Here is a 14,899-nt window from a genome sequence, read left to right on the forward strand (position 1 = left end):
ACGTTCGAAACACATTGTTACCCGCAAATCCATTCTCCATTGAGCCACAAACTCTAACTGACATGATCGATGATGGAGAAAACCTTGAATCATTGACTTGTCAATTGTCACGGTGGTGGTAATTTAACTTCAGTTCAGCCAAAGCAGACAAATGTCATTGCTAGAAAATTGATCCCCAAACTTGTTAGGGTGCAAACCCATGTCCTACATCGGTAGAATAAAGATGGAATATCATTAAGTGTCTAGAAAATATAATAATACGAGGCCTTTTGGGAAGGAGCCCAAAAGTAAATCCGTGAGGGGTTGGCCCAAAGCGAACAATATCGTACTATTATAGACGGTGGACACCGATAAAGGAGAGGCCCAACAGAAGGATATTCACGCTTCCGCATAGCAAGTGTTATCAGAGCCCAAAGTTAAACTTGGGCCTAGGCCCCATGACGTACAAATGGTGGAGAGCTTGGAGTACAGAACAGATAACATTCGCGAGTTATGGACGCATAAGCTCGATCTGGCAGACTGTTTACAAAGCTCAAGTCCATGGGAGGTTCGTTGGTGAAGCATAGAGACAAAACTTGAAGGTGATGTACACTGTAAGGCGCGGAGCTCCGACATTGGTCTCACGGTAGTTACCGTGAGACGGCAGGCCATCTCAGAGAAGATCGTCAGCGAGCGCCGGTGGGTTGAAGCTTAGTGGAGGCAACATTGGTCTCACAGTTGTGAGATGGCAAGCCATCCAAGAGAAGATCGCCAGCGATCCCGGCGAGGTAGGGCTGAGACTTAGTGGAGGCAACATTTGGTCTCACAGCTGTGAGACGGCTGGTCATCCAAGAGAAGATATTCAGCGACAGGTTGAGGTTTAGTAGAAGCAACCAATGTTGTCAGGATCGGGATTCTACTTTTTATCGATGAGGAGAGTAGGATCGAATCGGTAGAATCGGATTGTAGAATCGCAAGATTCTACAAACTCCCTAAATATAATTTTTTATTTGGTAAAAACATATAATTGAAAATTAAAACACTTATTCATTAATATTTATTCATAAAATGTTGGTAAGTAATGATTTTAGTGTCATTGTATGAAGATGTTTCTACAAATTACACGAGATTTGAGTTTACGATGTCATTATATAAAAATATATATTAATTTTTTTATTATGGAATCGGATCGTAAAATCGTAAAATCGTAGGATCGTATTATTATTCCATCTCTAGAAATTTTCAAATTAACAGGATCGTAAGATTCTACAACTATGATGGAATCGTAGGATTCAGGATCGGTCAAGCATTTTTGGATCGTAAAATCGTATAATCGTTGGATCGAATCGGGATTCTGACAACAATGGAAGCAACATTGGTCTCACAGTTGTGAGACGGCAGGCCACCCAAGAGAAGATCGTCAGCGACCCAGTGGGGTGGGCTGAGGCTTAGTGGAGGCAATTGAGGGACAGTAGACCCCTGGGGAGTTTGGATGCAGAGGAGTTTGGTATGCAAGTGTAGCACAGAGTCCCATGGAGGGACAGTAGACCCCTGGGAAGACACATGGTGTGTCGGTTAAGGAGAGGTTAAGTCTTGGTGATGCTAAGGAGGTGTCTAGAAGAAAGTTGGAGCTGTAGGGTGTGGGAAGTTGAAGTTCCCCATGGAGGTCAAGGTACGAGTCAAGATGACAGTCCTTGGTTTGAGGGAAGGATTTGTTAGGGTGCAAACCCATGTCCCACATCGGTAGAATAATAAAGATGGAAGATCATCTTTATAAGTGTCTAGAAAATATAATAGTACGAGGCCTTTTGGGAAGGAGCCCAAAAGTAAATCCGTGAAGGGTTGGCCCAAAGCGGACAATATCGTACTATTATAGACAGTGGACACCAATGCAGGAGAGGCCCAACAGAGGGATATTCACGCTTCCGCATAACAAAACTAATCAGCACCGATCAATGTCATTGCTCAAAATATCCAGATTGATTTTCTTCATTATAAGGTAAATCAATAGTGATCATACAATATTCAGCCATTTCGGTTTTGGTTTCGCAGCTATCCATTTACATGAGTTATTAATTTAATACGTATAAATTGATTGTTTTTGTGCAAACCATGGAGCTAATAACTCAAGCAATGATGTGCATACGGTAAGGGAAGTGAGAAGAAGAGAATGGTACGTAGTCGTATTTCATCATTTGATGGTCGGAGTAAGGAGCGGAGACGACGAAAATAGCTTGTCAAGAACCTGAATATGAGAGCAACATACTAGTTCCAATTTTCAAAAAAAAAAAGAAAGGAAATGATAGACACAGGGACGAAACTACGGTGAAGTTATGACCGGGGCTGGTTTCTCCTTCGTCTCATTTCTACACTCATTTATAATAAATTTCATATCATTATTGTACCATTTTTTATATATATAAATTTTCAGATTATTTTTCTTTTTTTTTTGGTAAAAAAAATTTCAGATTAGATTATTTACAAAACATACAAATTAATATTTATTTTTATGTAATTACTAAGTTATACATTGGTGTTTTTAACAGCCTTACTCCATATTTATATATAAAGCGTTTTTTATCAATACGATGAAACAAATCGAAAACACAAATGATATTAAATCTTTTAAGACGGTTCTATTATAAAGACTGTTCTATAATAAATTAAGGTGAAATTAAAGTCGTAAAACAATCACTTGGTGTAATGATAATAAGACTATATTGTTTACTAAATTAGTAAATTAGGACTATTCCCGATTCCCCGTGATAGAATTGGTTCCCCACTTTTTAATTATAAAAATTCTGGTCGACATTAAAAAAAGGGTTTTTTCTAACATGTGCCCTAAGGGCACATGATAAGAAGTTAAGTAGGGAAAGATTTTCAACATTATATCACTAATTATGGTAAGTATAAGTTTTAACTCTAGTTTGTAATGACATATTTTCAACAAACTTTCCCTACTTAATTTCTTATAATGTGCCCTTAGGGCACATGTTCGAAAATTCGAAAAAAATATAATAGGTCGAGTCGTCGAGGGATAGAGTATAGTCAACGCTAAATAAGAGGAATGTTTAACAAAAATAAAAATAAAAAACAACGCTTCAAATGAGTAGAAGTACTCCACACTTATGTGAAATGTTCACCATTTTGCTATTACGAAACTACGAAGGATGGATCCTCTTCATTACCCCTTCTCTCCATTTCCTTTCATTTCCTCTAATACAACAATATAAAATTATTATTCCTTCTACACCTCTTCAAAACAGCGAACCGTTAGATCGTTCTGAAATAAAATCCGGACCCTTAAAAGACACTGGAAGGTACTGGAGAGGGTGAAGTACTGGAGAAAATCTTTTTGCGAAACTACGGATCCACTTATTACCATTTATTACTAAGATTTGAAACGTTACCCGGGCCATGGCCCATTCTGCCAGACTTGAGCTTCGTTGGATAGATATAGATTCATTTTTGGTAAATAGTTTGAAACCCCCATATTTTGTTAAATAGTTTGGGTTTCAACCTCATGTAAGCAAAAAACTTCCAGTGGTCCTCTATAGGTTTTTCTAACGTATGCGGAACACGACACAAAAGGGTAAAATTGTCATTTTACCTATTCACCGGAACTTAAAAAATTAACATCATAATTTATCCTTAGATATTTCAATTACATCTCAATTTTAACTAAAAAACCTAGACTTCCACATTCATTCATTAAAAATAAGAAAACAAAAATCTAATAGCTCTCAGCCCAGCCTTCCTCGTGATCCTCACGCGGTTGTCTGCGTTTGATAACACGCGCCATCCGATGTTCTGTTGCTATGATCAGCTTAGCTGGCACTCCCGAGATCTGCTCCAACCTCCTTAGTGTTTGACAATTGGAGGTTTCGCCATAACATAGCCTCATTGCCAACCAAAATACCGTTGCCAACGAGACACGAAGGGGTAAAATTGTCATTTTATCCGTACACCTGCTTAATATCTCGGCCGCAGTTTGAACCACCCTTGGGTCCTCCACCCCCAAGGTTCTACTCCAATTCACCAAAATACCCCCGACCTTCGCGTCGACACTTATAGTGGTCATTCCACCATTAGTGCTCCTTCTGTCTCGCCTCTTCCTCCTCGACGAAGCAGAAGAGGATGAGGTCACCCCAACCTCAGCCTCTTCTCCCGTGCTAGACACGCACGAGGAGGAAGAGGATAGACAATCCTCATCTTCCTCCACATGCAGGGAACGTGACTGTTGACAGACTCTCCTCACGTTCCCTGCAAAAGAAACATCCCTTCCTGAAAACTCCCTTTCAGGAAGGGCTTGACACTGAGGGCAAACACACACCCTCACGTGTCGTGCGACGAGAAAGTTCGCACAGTGAACTTTCTCGTCGCACACCTGGCATAAAAATGCCGCGTCTGATGGACAATACACAGACGCCTCCTCGCCACACAACTCACAATTTCTCCTTAACTCCGCCATTGCTCTATATATTAAGCTAAAATAACTTTTCTTAAATTTGAGAGAAATAATGTATATGGTGATTTTGAAAGGGAAGATACAAAAAATGTAAGTGTTAGGTTATATATGGAGGTTTGTGGTGCTGTGTTACAAGTGTATTGACCACAAAAAACTCGTGTATATGAGGACCTTGTGATATTATTATAGAGGGTAGGAGAGTTGTCACGCAATCTATGGTTTTAAATTAAAAAATGTGATGATAGTGTATTTTAGCCACAATATTCTTTTACGTACTAATGTGGGACCATGCAATGAACGGTGGATTTTTCTGAGTTTGAAATTTTCAAATCTAATTATGTGGTTTATTTTGGTTTAGGTTAAAGGTTTTGGAATGTGTACAACTTTATAATCACGCATAAACAATAGTTAATCAAGGTGTAATGCTAACCACAATTTTATTGTTAGCTTTTGTTTATTTTTTTATTTTTTGTCAAGATACCTTTGATAGGAAAATGGTAGAAAAATTCTTATTTCAGACGGATATCTCAGTCTTAAATTTAACACGGTTCAAATATACTCGATTATGTGGGGTGAATAAGATAAAATCAGAATAAATAATAAAAAAACAAAATATTTATCTTATATACCCGTATGGTATGATATTTGACCTGTTTGAAGCTATTTAATCAAGATGTAATGCTAAGTGCTAACCACAATTTTATTGTTAGCTTTTGTTTATTTATTTTAGGGTTATTTTATGAGAATAATCCAAACTATGCCTCCCCTTCTCGTATTAATCCATACCATTGTTTAACTCAGAAAAATCTGAATTATTGCATCATTTATCTTGTATTGAATCTGTCCCAAATTTGACCTGAAATAGCCGATTTGCTCTCGGTAATTAGACTGTAAGTAATATTTTTTATTTTATTATTATTTCTTCTTATTCTTCCTGGATTTCTTTCTTCTCTTCCCCTTATTTGCTCTTCATTTACCATCCTCCATTAATTATCCATACCTTCACTCCCTTACCTACCTCCTTCAGTCCTCCATAACCAACCACCAAAACTGCTCTCACTACCACACTAACACATGCATTACTACCAACACCAACACCAACACCACACTTGCCTGACCAAAGCATCAATTAAACCCAACTCCTACTTCTTGGATTTCGAATTTTTCACACTAACACCTTCATCCTGGATTTCGACCTTTTTCACATATATAAACCCAACTTCATCACCAATTCACCATGTTTGATTCACCTTGAGCTAATCCCACAAATAATACCAATACAAAAACCCAATTAAAGCTCTTCCTCAACCATCATTCAAAATCGACCAACCTTAAACCCTTGATTTCAATTCACTAATCTAATTCCTCCCAACCCGATTCCTCCTCAATTTATCAAATTTTCACAAAAATGAACACTACCCAAATGACAAAAATTACCCAGTACTCCTCAATTTACCCAACATCCAACCAAGAACAACCCTACTCTTTTGAAACCATTACCAAACTTCTATGGACCTTTAGTTGGTGGTCGAAAAGGAGGTGTAGATCTAGTCGGAAAGAGGCGAATAAGTGAGTGTTGGTGGTGGACTCGGGGGTGTCAGTGGTGGCGTAGTGCGGTGTTCGTTGGTGGGGGGATCAGAGAGGAGGTTGGGTGGGCATATGAATTGGGGGTACTGTCGTACTGGGATAGTAATAGAAGTGGTAATTATTATATTTTTTTTTTTTTAGAAAAAGAGGTTAATAACCCGATAAACAGGTAGCAGGTCATGTAGTTTAATTTGAGAACATCATAGTTAAAGTTAGGTTTATTATGAGTTAAAATGTTGTTCAGATTATTATGAGAAGGGGAACGTTAGTTTGGATTATTCACGTGAAATAACCCTTTATTTTATTGTCTAGATACTTTTGATAGAATGGGAGACCATGTATAATGTACTTGGACCTTTGCAATTAGTACATTATACAACCAGTTGTATATGGTTGTATAATGTAGAATCCGAGCTGTACACTAAAGTTTTCGAGTTTTGTTAAAAAGAATCTGAGCTATGTTTTAAAGTTTTTGAACTCACACACTTAAACATAAAAAAAATAAACTCTTACAAACTCGATAAAATTGCACATAAGCTCGGATTAATGTATAGGGTTGTACAATGCTTATTATACAACTGGTTGTATAGTAATATTTGTGGGACCCTTGTTCCATTCAACTTGGAGTTTTTTATTATTTTTGTCAAATCAAATGTACAATTGATAATAGGAATTTGTCAATGTAAACAATTGGTTCATTTTTAGGGGAATATTTATTTATTTTGGATGAAATTGTAAAAATAATAATGTGAGTGAAAATAGTGTTTGAATGATATCCTAAATTGGATAATAATGTTTATTTATAAAGTCGTATGTGATCCTTCGCTTGAATAAAATATGAATATGTGATTAAAATATTTGATGAACAAATAATAGTGAGATAATGTTGTATTAGAGTAATTATTTAATGAACAAATATTTAAAACAGTTATTTTAATCTTAAGATTAAGACAGGTCAAATATACTTATGTAAGATGAATAAGGCAAAAATAGAATGAATAGGGAATAATAAAACATTTATCCTATATACCCGTGTGGTATGATATTTGACCCGTTTAAACAATGTAATCAAGGTGTAATGCTAACCACAATTTTATTGTTAGCTTTTGTTTATTTATATTGTTTTTGGCAAGATACTTTTGAAATTGTAGAGTGGTAGACTATGTAATTGGACCTTTTGTTCCATTCAACTTGGAGTTTTTAATTATTTTTGTCAAATCAAATGTACAATTGATAGCAATTTGTCAATGCAAGCAGTAAATTGCTTCATTTTTTGAGGAATATTTATTTTTTTCGAAATCGTAAAAGGAATAATGTTGGGAACGGTATTCCAAAACGCAAATTTCATTTTAGACGGTTGCATTCGTCTGAATTTAAGATGGATAAATGTAATCATTTTACGATAAAATGTGAAAATTTCCTGGTGAAAAGATACGATTAATTTATTGTTAGAATGCGGCAATTTTAATTATTATAATTGTTTATCATTAAATGGGCCGGCATTATTGTTAAATGTTGATATTTTTCTCCTTTTAAGTTAAGACTGTCTTAAGAGAGATTTGTTGATTCCATGACTAAATAATGTTTACTTATAGAATTGTGATCCTTAGCTTGAGTAAAATATGAATATGTGATTCTAATATTTGATGAACATGCAATAGTGAGGTCATGTAGTATTAGAGTAATTATTTTTGTTAAATATGGATGCATGATAATGTATAATTATGTAACATTTATCTCAGAAATAATATAGTTATCAAGTCTCTGTCACAACACCATTTCTTATTTAAAACGGTCTTAATTTAAAAACAGCTTTTAACGGCCTTAAGCAAGATCAACTGCTATCACCGATAGTTACTCATATAAATAAAATAATGGATATGTATTCAACCTATTTACATTTTCTAATACAAAATAAATAATACACCGTACAAGATAAGTATACCAGTTCCCAATAGTAAACTCTTTTGAAAAATAAAAGTCAATTATTTGATTCAATGAGTCCATAGACTTTAATAAAATACCGTCAATGAGGGACAAGTGGAGCATGAAGGTGTGGTCTCATATATTCCTTATATTTACGAGTACCATTTATGAACCTCACATTAAAAAGCTAACTTTATTGGTCGATGACAATTGAGCAAACACATATTATCATCTGTCTCGAATAATTTAGCAGGTTAAATAGATAAATAAGATAAAATTAGAATATCTAAGAATGAAATGACAAACTTAGTTATATCATTTACCTATACAATTTAAGACTGTGTTTGATCTGTTTTAACTTAAAAGAAATATGTATGTGATGTGACATAAGTGGTTACAATTGGGCAAGAATGTGACATAAGTGGTTTAATTTCCTTGAATATATTGACCATGGAAGCCGGTTAGGTAGCTACACAAATTTGTGATTGAAAATGATACATTTGTTTTTAAACAACTCCATTCGATTTGTTTGTTACACAACATGATGTGTAGACGTAGTCGTCCTTGAAATGAAAGCATGACAATTAACCATATAATCGTATAAATATCTAACAATGAGTCATGTTCAAGTTCTATCTTATCGTCAACCTTCTCATTTACTACGAAATAATCGATGTCCTCAGCTCATTTTTAGTTGTTCAAGATGTATCACTCCGAAACCTAATTTTCGCCGTTGTTTTCATACGAGTATCTAAATAAGTAGGACTAAGTAAACGGGTCATTTTGCTCACTTTGAGATGATGAGATTATGGCGCAGTTTTGCTTCGATTTCACTTGGATAAATATTGAATTTGTTGTTGTTTGGATTGGATTATTTTAAGTTGAAGTGAATGGATATAGTCAAATACATAATACTTCTTAGTTCTCAATACAAAATTTTTTGTCTAATATTTCAAAAATTATTTTTTTAGCCAATGATCAATGATCCAAACCACACAATGAGAAGGCGTCAACGAATAATTTATCCTTAAAATGGGGTTTTAAATCAGTTTAAACTTAAATAAGTTGAGATAAATTAATCTGGGTTTGAGTTGCATTACTCCGGTACATCAATTTCTGTTAATTTTAATTCGATTCAGGTTCAATCAAATATGTAATGTTATACGTCCCTACGTATAAATTACTCTAGGTCTTAGAATTAATAATATTTTTCTATAATCTAATCGATTTTAAATTTTAATTTATTTTGCAGCATCTATAAATAAGTAATTTAGGCGAACACTAACTATTTCACCAGGGTTGAGCATCGGTCCAAGACTGGAAAGGACCGGACCAAAGACCAAAAAATACAATTTTCATGGACCGAAGACCTGACCTAAAACTTTCGGTTTTAGACCGGACCGAACCCGAAATATTCGGTCAGGTTCGATCTTAGACCGAAAAGGACCCAAAACTAATTTTTTTCACTAATTTGTACTCCCTCCTATTCTCTATGTTCTTACACAATTGTTTTTGGGTAGAATTTAGTGGGAGGATGATATGTGGATGTAAATGAAAATATATAAGAGAGAGAATGTGGGGTCATAAAATGTTATAACTACAAAAGATAGATAAATAAGAAAAATGGAAGATCTTTGTGAATTTGTCGTTTTAGGAAATGTAGAAGATGCTAGTGAATAGGAGGGAATACTATATATATAATTACTTTAAGTTTCACTAAATCATATGCCGTTAAATAATTAGACGATTGTTTTTATGAAAACAATTGTTAATATTAATTTATAATGTTTTGCGGGGATAAAATGATCATTTACTTTATAGTATTCTAATTATCTTCGGTCGAGACCTAAATTATCCGGTTTTGGTCCAGATCAGACTGAAGACTAAAACTTTAAAAAAGGAGGACCGCGGACTTGACCTAAATATATTCGATCCGAGTTCAGTCCAAACCAAATGATCTTATCTGATCCATTTTCCGGTTCGAGCCTAAACTTATGTTATTCGTCCCTACTTCACCTTATGGGAGGACGATATCAATCATAATAACATGAAGTAGTTTTTACTCGATGCGTAGATGTTTTCTTAAGGCTTTGACCATGTCCACACGTCCAACATTTCGAACATATCCATGGATGGTAGAATACTAGAATGTCACGAATCACAATTCACAAATATGCAATATTAATATCGATCCTTTTTTATTTTTTCTTGCATTGAAATATGTAGATCAACTTTTAGTGGTTATAGTTACTTCATTGAATAGATGTTTAAATATTCTAATAAAATACATGCATGCAAAGAAGTTTTGAAATATATATATATAGAGACAAAGAGAGAGTCAAGTTCAAATGAGTACTTCATATGCTTTGAGTCCATGAGTTCTTTCCACAACCCTTGAATCATGCATGGTGGAAGGTTGAGATTGAAAACTGTTGGAAATAGGGGCTTTATTGAGCAAGTTCATTTTTCCATAGTGTCCCACATTGGTGAGGAAAAGAAAGATGTATGTGTTTATATATCTCCTCTTACCTTACACTATCACTAGTGGGTCAATGGAGGCTTTTGTGGAAGCCTTACGAGGTGCTTAATTAGCTCGCACACGCGCGCGCGCGCCGTGCCCGAGCCAGATCCGGATTCGTGATTCGGCAATCGCCTGCGGCGGGCTATGCCTATCTTTTTGGGCCAGTCCAGAGTGTGTGTTTTTGCTGCTTCTGTTTTGATGTCAAAACAGAATAAAAAATAGTCAATCCGACTGTTAGTGGGTGAGCAAAGGGCTCATGTTCTTCAGGCCTTGACTGCTGCAGTTTAGGGGCACGTTTTTAGCTTCTGGACTGCTCAAGTTCTGCTATAAATAAGACCATGCCTTCAGCTTCAAAAAAAAACATTCATTCACACTCTTCTTCCTCTCTTCTCTTCTGTTCTCTAAATTATTTCTGGGTATTGCTTAAAATCGTTCCAAGTCTCTCTGTCACGAGTGGGCGTGACAGTGAGGAGGTTGTAGTGTGATCCTTGGGGAACTACCGGCACTAGCTGATCGCCACCACGGTCGTACCGGGCAAATAGTTTTCAAGGCAGTGGCATCCTACCACGGCACTACTTCTTACAGTTCTATCTTTCTGCTCTATTTCGTTTGTTTTCGATTCTAGTTCTTCTCTGTTACCGCAATTAAACCAACAATTTGAAAACTATTTTTGTTGCTGTAACCATGTCTGTGATTTCGAAAATTGCTCCTGAATTGGCGAAACTAGAGTCGTTGGATGGTCACAATTATAAGCGTTGGTCCCAGAAATTATTGATGTATTTTGAGCAGTTAGAAATTGATTATGTTTTATTTAATGACCCGCCTAAACCTATCATCCCTACTGATGTTGAGACGACCCCTCCTGTTGCTAAAGATGTTAAGTCCAATGAAGAGGATATTGCTAAATTTGTGAAGGACAACAAAACTGCTAGGTGGCACATTTTGAATAATATGACAAACACCATGTTCGACTTATTTGCTGTGAATAAGTCCGCTAAGTTTATTTGGGAAGCTTTAGAAACTAAGTATGGGGCTGATGACGCGGGGAAAAAGAAATATGTTGTGGGAAAATGGTTGGGATTTCAAATGGCTGACGGGAAACCTATCATGGATCAAGTCCATGTCTATGAAAACTTATGTGCTGATGTTGTGAATAAGGGCATGAAACTTGATGATATCTTTGTAGCTAATGTTCTACTAGAGAAATTCCCTCCCTCCTGGTCTGATTACCGAAACCAACTTAAGCACAAAAAGAAAGACATGTCCCTTAAAGAATTTATAGGACATATGAGGACCGAGGAGGCTAATCGCCTCAAAGACCTTCCTGCTAGTCAATCTGTGACTGTTCCTGATGTTGCTGCTGTTAAAGCTAATTTGGTTGAGTCTGGTGGTCCGTCTTATGCTGAGAAATATAAGGGTAAGGGTAAGGCCAATGTTGGTCAGGGTAAGAACCAGGGTCCTGCAAAGAAGAATGGTCCAACGAAGCATACCAAACCGGTTCCTAAGATTCAGAAAGCTGCTAAGGGTCCTATTGTCTGCTATGTTTGTGGAAAACCTGGGCACAAAGCCTACCAATGTTCTGAGAAGAAATCTGCTGAGGCCAATGTTGCTGTGACTGATAATGTTATTGCAGCTGTGGTTGTGGAAGCAAATCTGGTGGGTAATGTTGCCGAATGGGTCTTGATCTTTGGAGCTTGAGACACCTCTGTCTTTGATAGGGGTTTATTTGCTGAGTTCGAGGAAGTTGCTGATGGGGAATGCGTCTACATGGGTAATTCTTCGTCTGCAAAGATCACAGGCAAAGGCAAGATCTTTTTCAAACTCACCTCGGGGAAAACACTTGCTCTCAGTAATGTTTTATTTGTACCCTCATTGCGTCGAAACCTTGTGTCTGGTGCCTTGTTAAACAAAGCTGGTTTGAAACTTGTTTTTGAGGCTGACAAGGTGGTAATGTCGCGTAATGGGGAATTTGTGGGCAAGGGTTATCTTTCTGGGGGTCTTTTTGTATTGAACTCTGATTCTGCTTTTAATAATATTGCATCTTCTTCTATTTATATCGCTGAGTCTATTGATGTTTGGCATGGTAGATTAGGTCATGTGAATGTGGATTACATTAAAAAACTTAGAATTATGAGTTTAATTCAAGGTTTGACGAGTCAAGAATTCTCTAAATGTGCTAGCTGTGTTGAGGCTAAGTTTACAAAGAAGCCTAATAAACCTGTGACTACTAGGATCACAAGTCTTCTTGAGTTAATTCACACCGACCTAGCTGACTTCAAAAATGTTGCAAGTAGAGGTGGCAAGAATTATTATGTTAAGTTTATAGATGACTGTTCTAGATACACCCGTGTCTATTTGCTTAAGACTAAAGATGAAGCAGAACAATCTTTTATAAACTTTAAGAATGAAGTTGAGAACCAACTTGACAGGAAAATTAAAAGGGTAAGGTCTGATAGAGGTGGTGAGTATAAATCCAGTTATCTAGCTGACTTTTGTGCTGCAAACGGTTTAATACATGAGACTAGTCCACCTTACTTACCCCAATCCAATGGTGTAGTTGAACGTAAAAATAGAACCTTAAAAGAAATGATGAATGCTATGCTTTTAAGTTCTGGCCTATCTGACGATATGTGGGGGGAAGCTATTCTTTCAGCTTGTCACATTCTTAACCGTGTACCTCATAAGAAAATTGACAAGACACTCTACGAGATTTGGAAGGGCTATCCTCCTAACCTTAGCTTCCTTAGGGTATGGAGGTGTTTAGCTAATGTGGGTTTACCTGATTTTAGGAGACCTACCGTTGGACCTAAGACCTATGATTGTGTGTTCATAGGTTATGCTCAAAATAGCTCTGCTTATCGATTTATGTCTTTGAGTGACCGTTCTATATCTGAGGCTAGAGATGCCGAATTTTTTGAGCATGTTTTTCCTTTTCGGAAAACTGTTGTAACATCTCCTAGTTTATCTATTGCATCTCCTGGTTTATCTTCACATGCTAGTGCTAGCACTTCTATTGATGTCTCTGTTGAACCTAGAAGAAGTAAAAGACCTAGATGCCCAAAGAACTTTGGTGATGATTGATGCGTGTCTTTTATATGATGTTTTACATCCCATTTTACACGCATTTCAGAGCTCATTCATGTAGTTTATGCTACATTTCTCTCTATTTCCGTCTACTTCCGTATTTTTGTACATTATTGCAGAAATGTGAAGAATCCAGCGGAAATCGAGCTAAATCCGTCCCCGAGTATCCTGCATTGCATATGACGTGAAGTATTCAGCCGAGGAACGAGCTTGGTGCGCAATTAAAGGCCTAAAAGACAAGTCCACGAGTTTATAGAAGTCAAGTAGCAGCTCAAGCAGTCGATCAACCACTTCCATCAGTCGATCGACCAACCATCGGGTTCCAGAAGCTACTGTTGACTGAAGACCAGTCGATCGACCAGTCCTAGCAGTCGATCGACCAATATGCTATTCCAGAGGAGAATTAAAAGACCGTGAATCTTGAAGCCCAAAGTTATGTTAGGTTTAGGAAATAAAGCTACGTTAGTTGCTATATAACGTAACCTAGAAACATCAGTTTAGCATTCAGTTTTCGACATCCAGTTTTTATCTATGTTTCACATTCAATTTTAGAATATCATAGTTAGGGTTTGGGAAATTGATTGCATCGGATTTTTATTCATACTTCTAATCATTCCGTTACTGTTCTCCTGCGATTTTCGGTATTCTTCCTGTTCTACTTTCAGTTCGTCTTATTTCGTTATTAGCATAGAATTGCTAGTTAGATTCCCGAAACCGTCTTATTGTTGCATGTTAATTGTTTGTTCTATCGCTTTAATTATGAATTCAATGCTTTTATGCCCTATTATTATTGTTGTTATCACTTTCAGCATGAGTAGCTAAATAGTTTGTGCTAGGATGTAGGCGAATTATGGCGTAGGCGGCGTAGTATTAAATTGGACTGAATTCGCGTGTCAGTCGATCGACTGACATACTTGGTCGATCGACTGACCACGTGAGGTTACCCTTCGTTTTAATTGATTTTAATGTTGTATTTAACGAATCGAATGCATGCGACCAGTTAGATGCTTAATTTATGACTGACCCATTAGATCGAAAGATAGGGAAAGTTATTTGATCACCAATTAAGATGACTAAACTGTGCTGAGGTCGAAAGATAGGTATAGTTTAGACCGTTAGTCACTTTTCAGGGCGAGAGTCAGTATTAGTGATATTAGGGACCTATAGCGAGATCGAAAGATGCTATTTGTTAAGAGTGGACCGAGAGGACCTCTTGTTTCCCGCCTCACTTGTGTTTGATTCAGACCGACTTAGTATGCCGCCGAAGCTGTAATGAACCGACCATCCTAGTACCCCTTCTTTATCTGTTTAAGCCGTCTTTTTAGTTTACTGTC

The 14,899-nt window shown here is 36.6% G+C and overlaps 2 protein-coding genes across 2 annotated transcripts; one reads left to right on the forward strand and one right to left on the reverse strand.

The window, feature by feature from the left end:
- Window positions 1-3,566: 3,566 nt before the first annotated feature.
- Window positions 3,567-4,643, reverse strand: LOC141613215 (B-box zinc finger protein 32). The gene has a single exon (XM_074431957.1). It carries the CDS (start codon window positions 4,448-4,450, stop codon window positions 3,713-3,715), a length of 738 nt encoding a protein of 245 aa, XP_074288058.1. The 5' UTR covers window positions 4,451-4,643; the 3' UTR covers window positions 3,567-3,712.
- Window positions 4,644-11,165: 6,522 nt separating this feature from the next.
- Window positions 11,166-12,179, forward strand: LOC141588657 (uncharacterized). The gene is made up of 3 exons (XM_074410091.1): window positions 11,166-11,540; window positions 11,640-11,858; window positions 11,925-12,179. Exons 1-3 carry the CDS (start codon window positions 11,166-11,168, stop codon window positions 12,177-12,179), a joined length of 849 nt encoding a protein of 282 aa, XP_074266192.1.
- The last annotated feature ends 2,720 nt before the right edge of the window (window positions 12,180-14,899 follow it).

The sequence above is a fragment of the Silene latifolia genome, chromosome 1 (genome assembly GCF_048544455.1).
Source record: "Silene latifolia isolate original U9 population chromosome 1, ASM4854445v1, whole genome shotgun sequence".
In the NCBI taxonomy this organism is placed as follows: Eukaryota; Viridiplantae; Streptophyta; class Magnoliopsida; order Caryophyllales; family Caryophyllaceae; genus Silene; species Silene latifolia.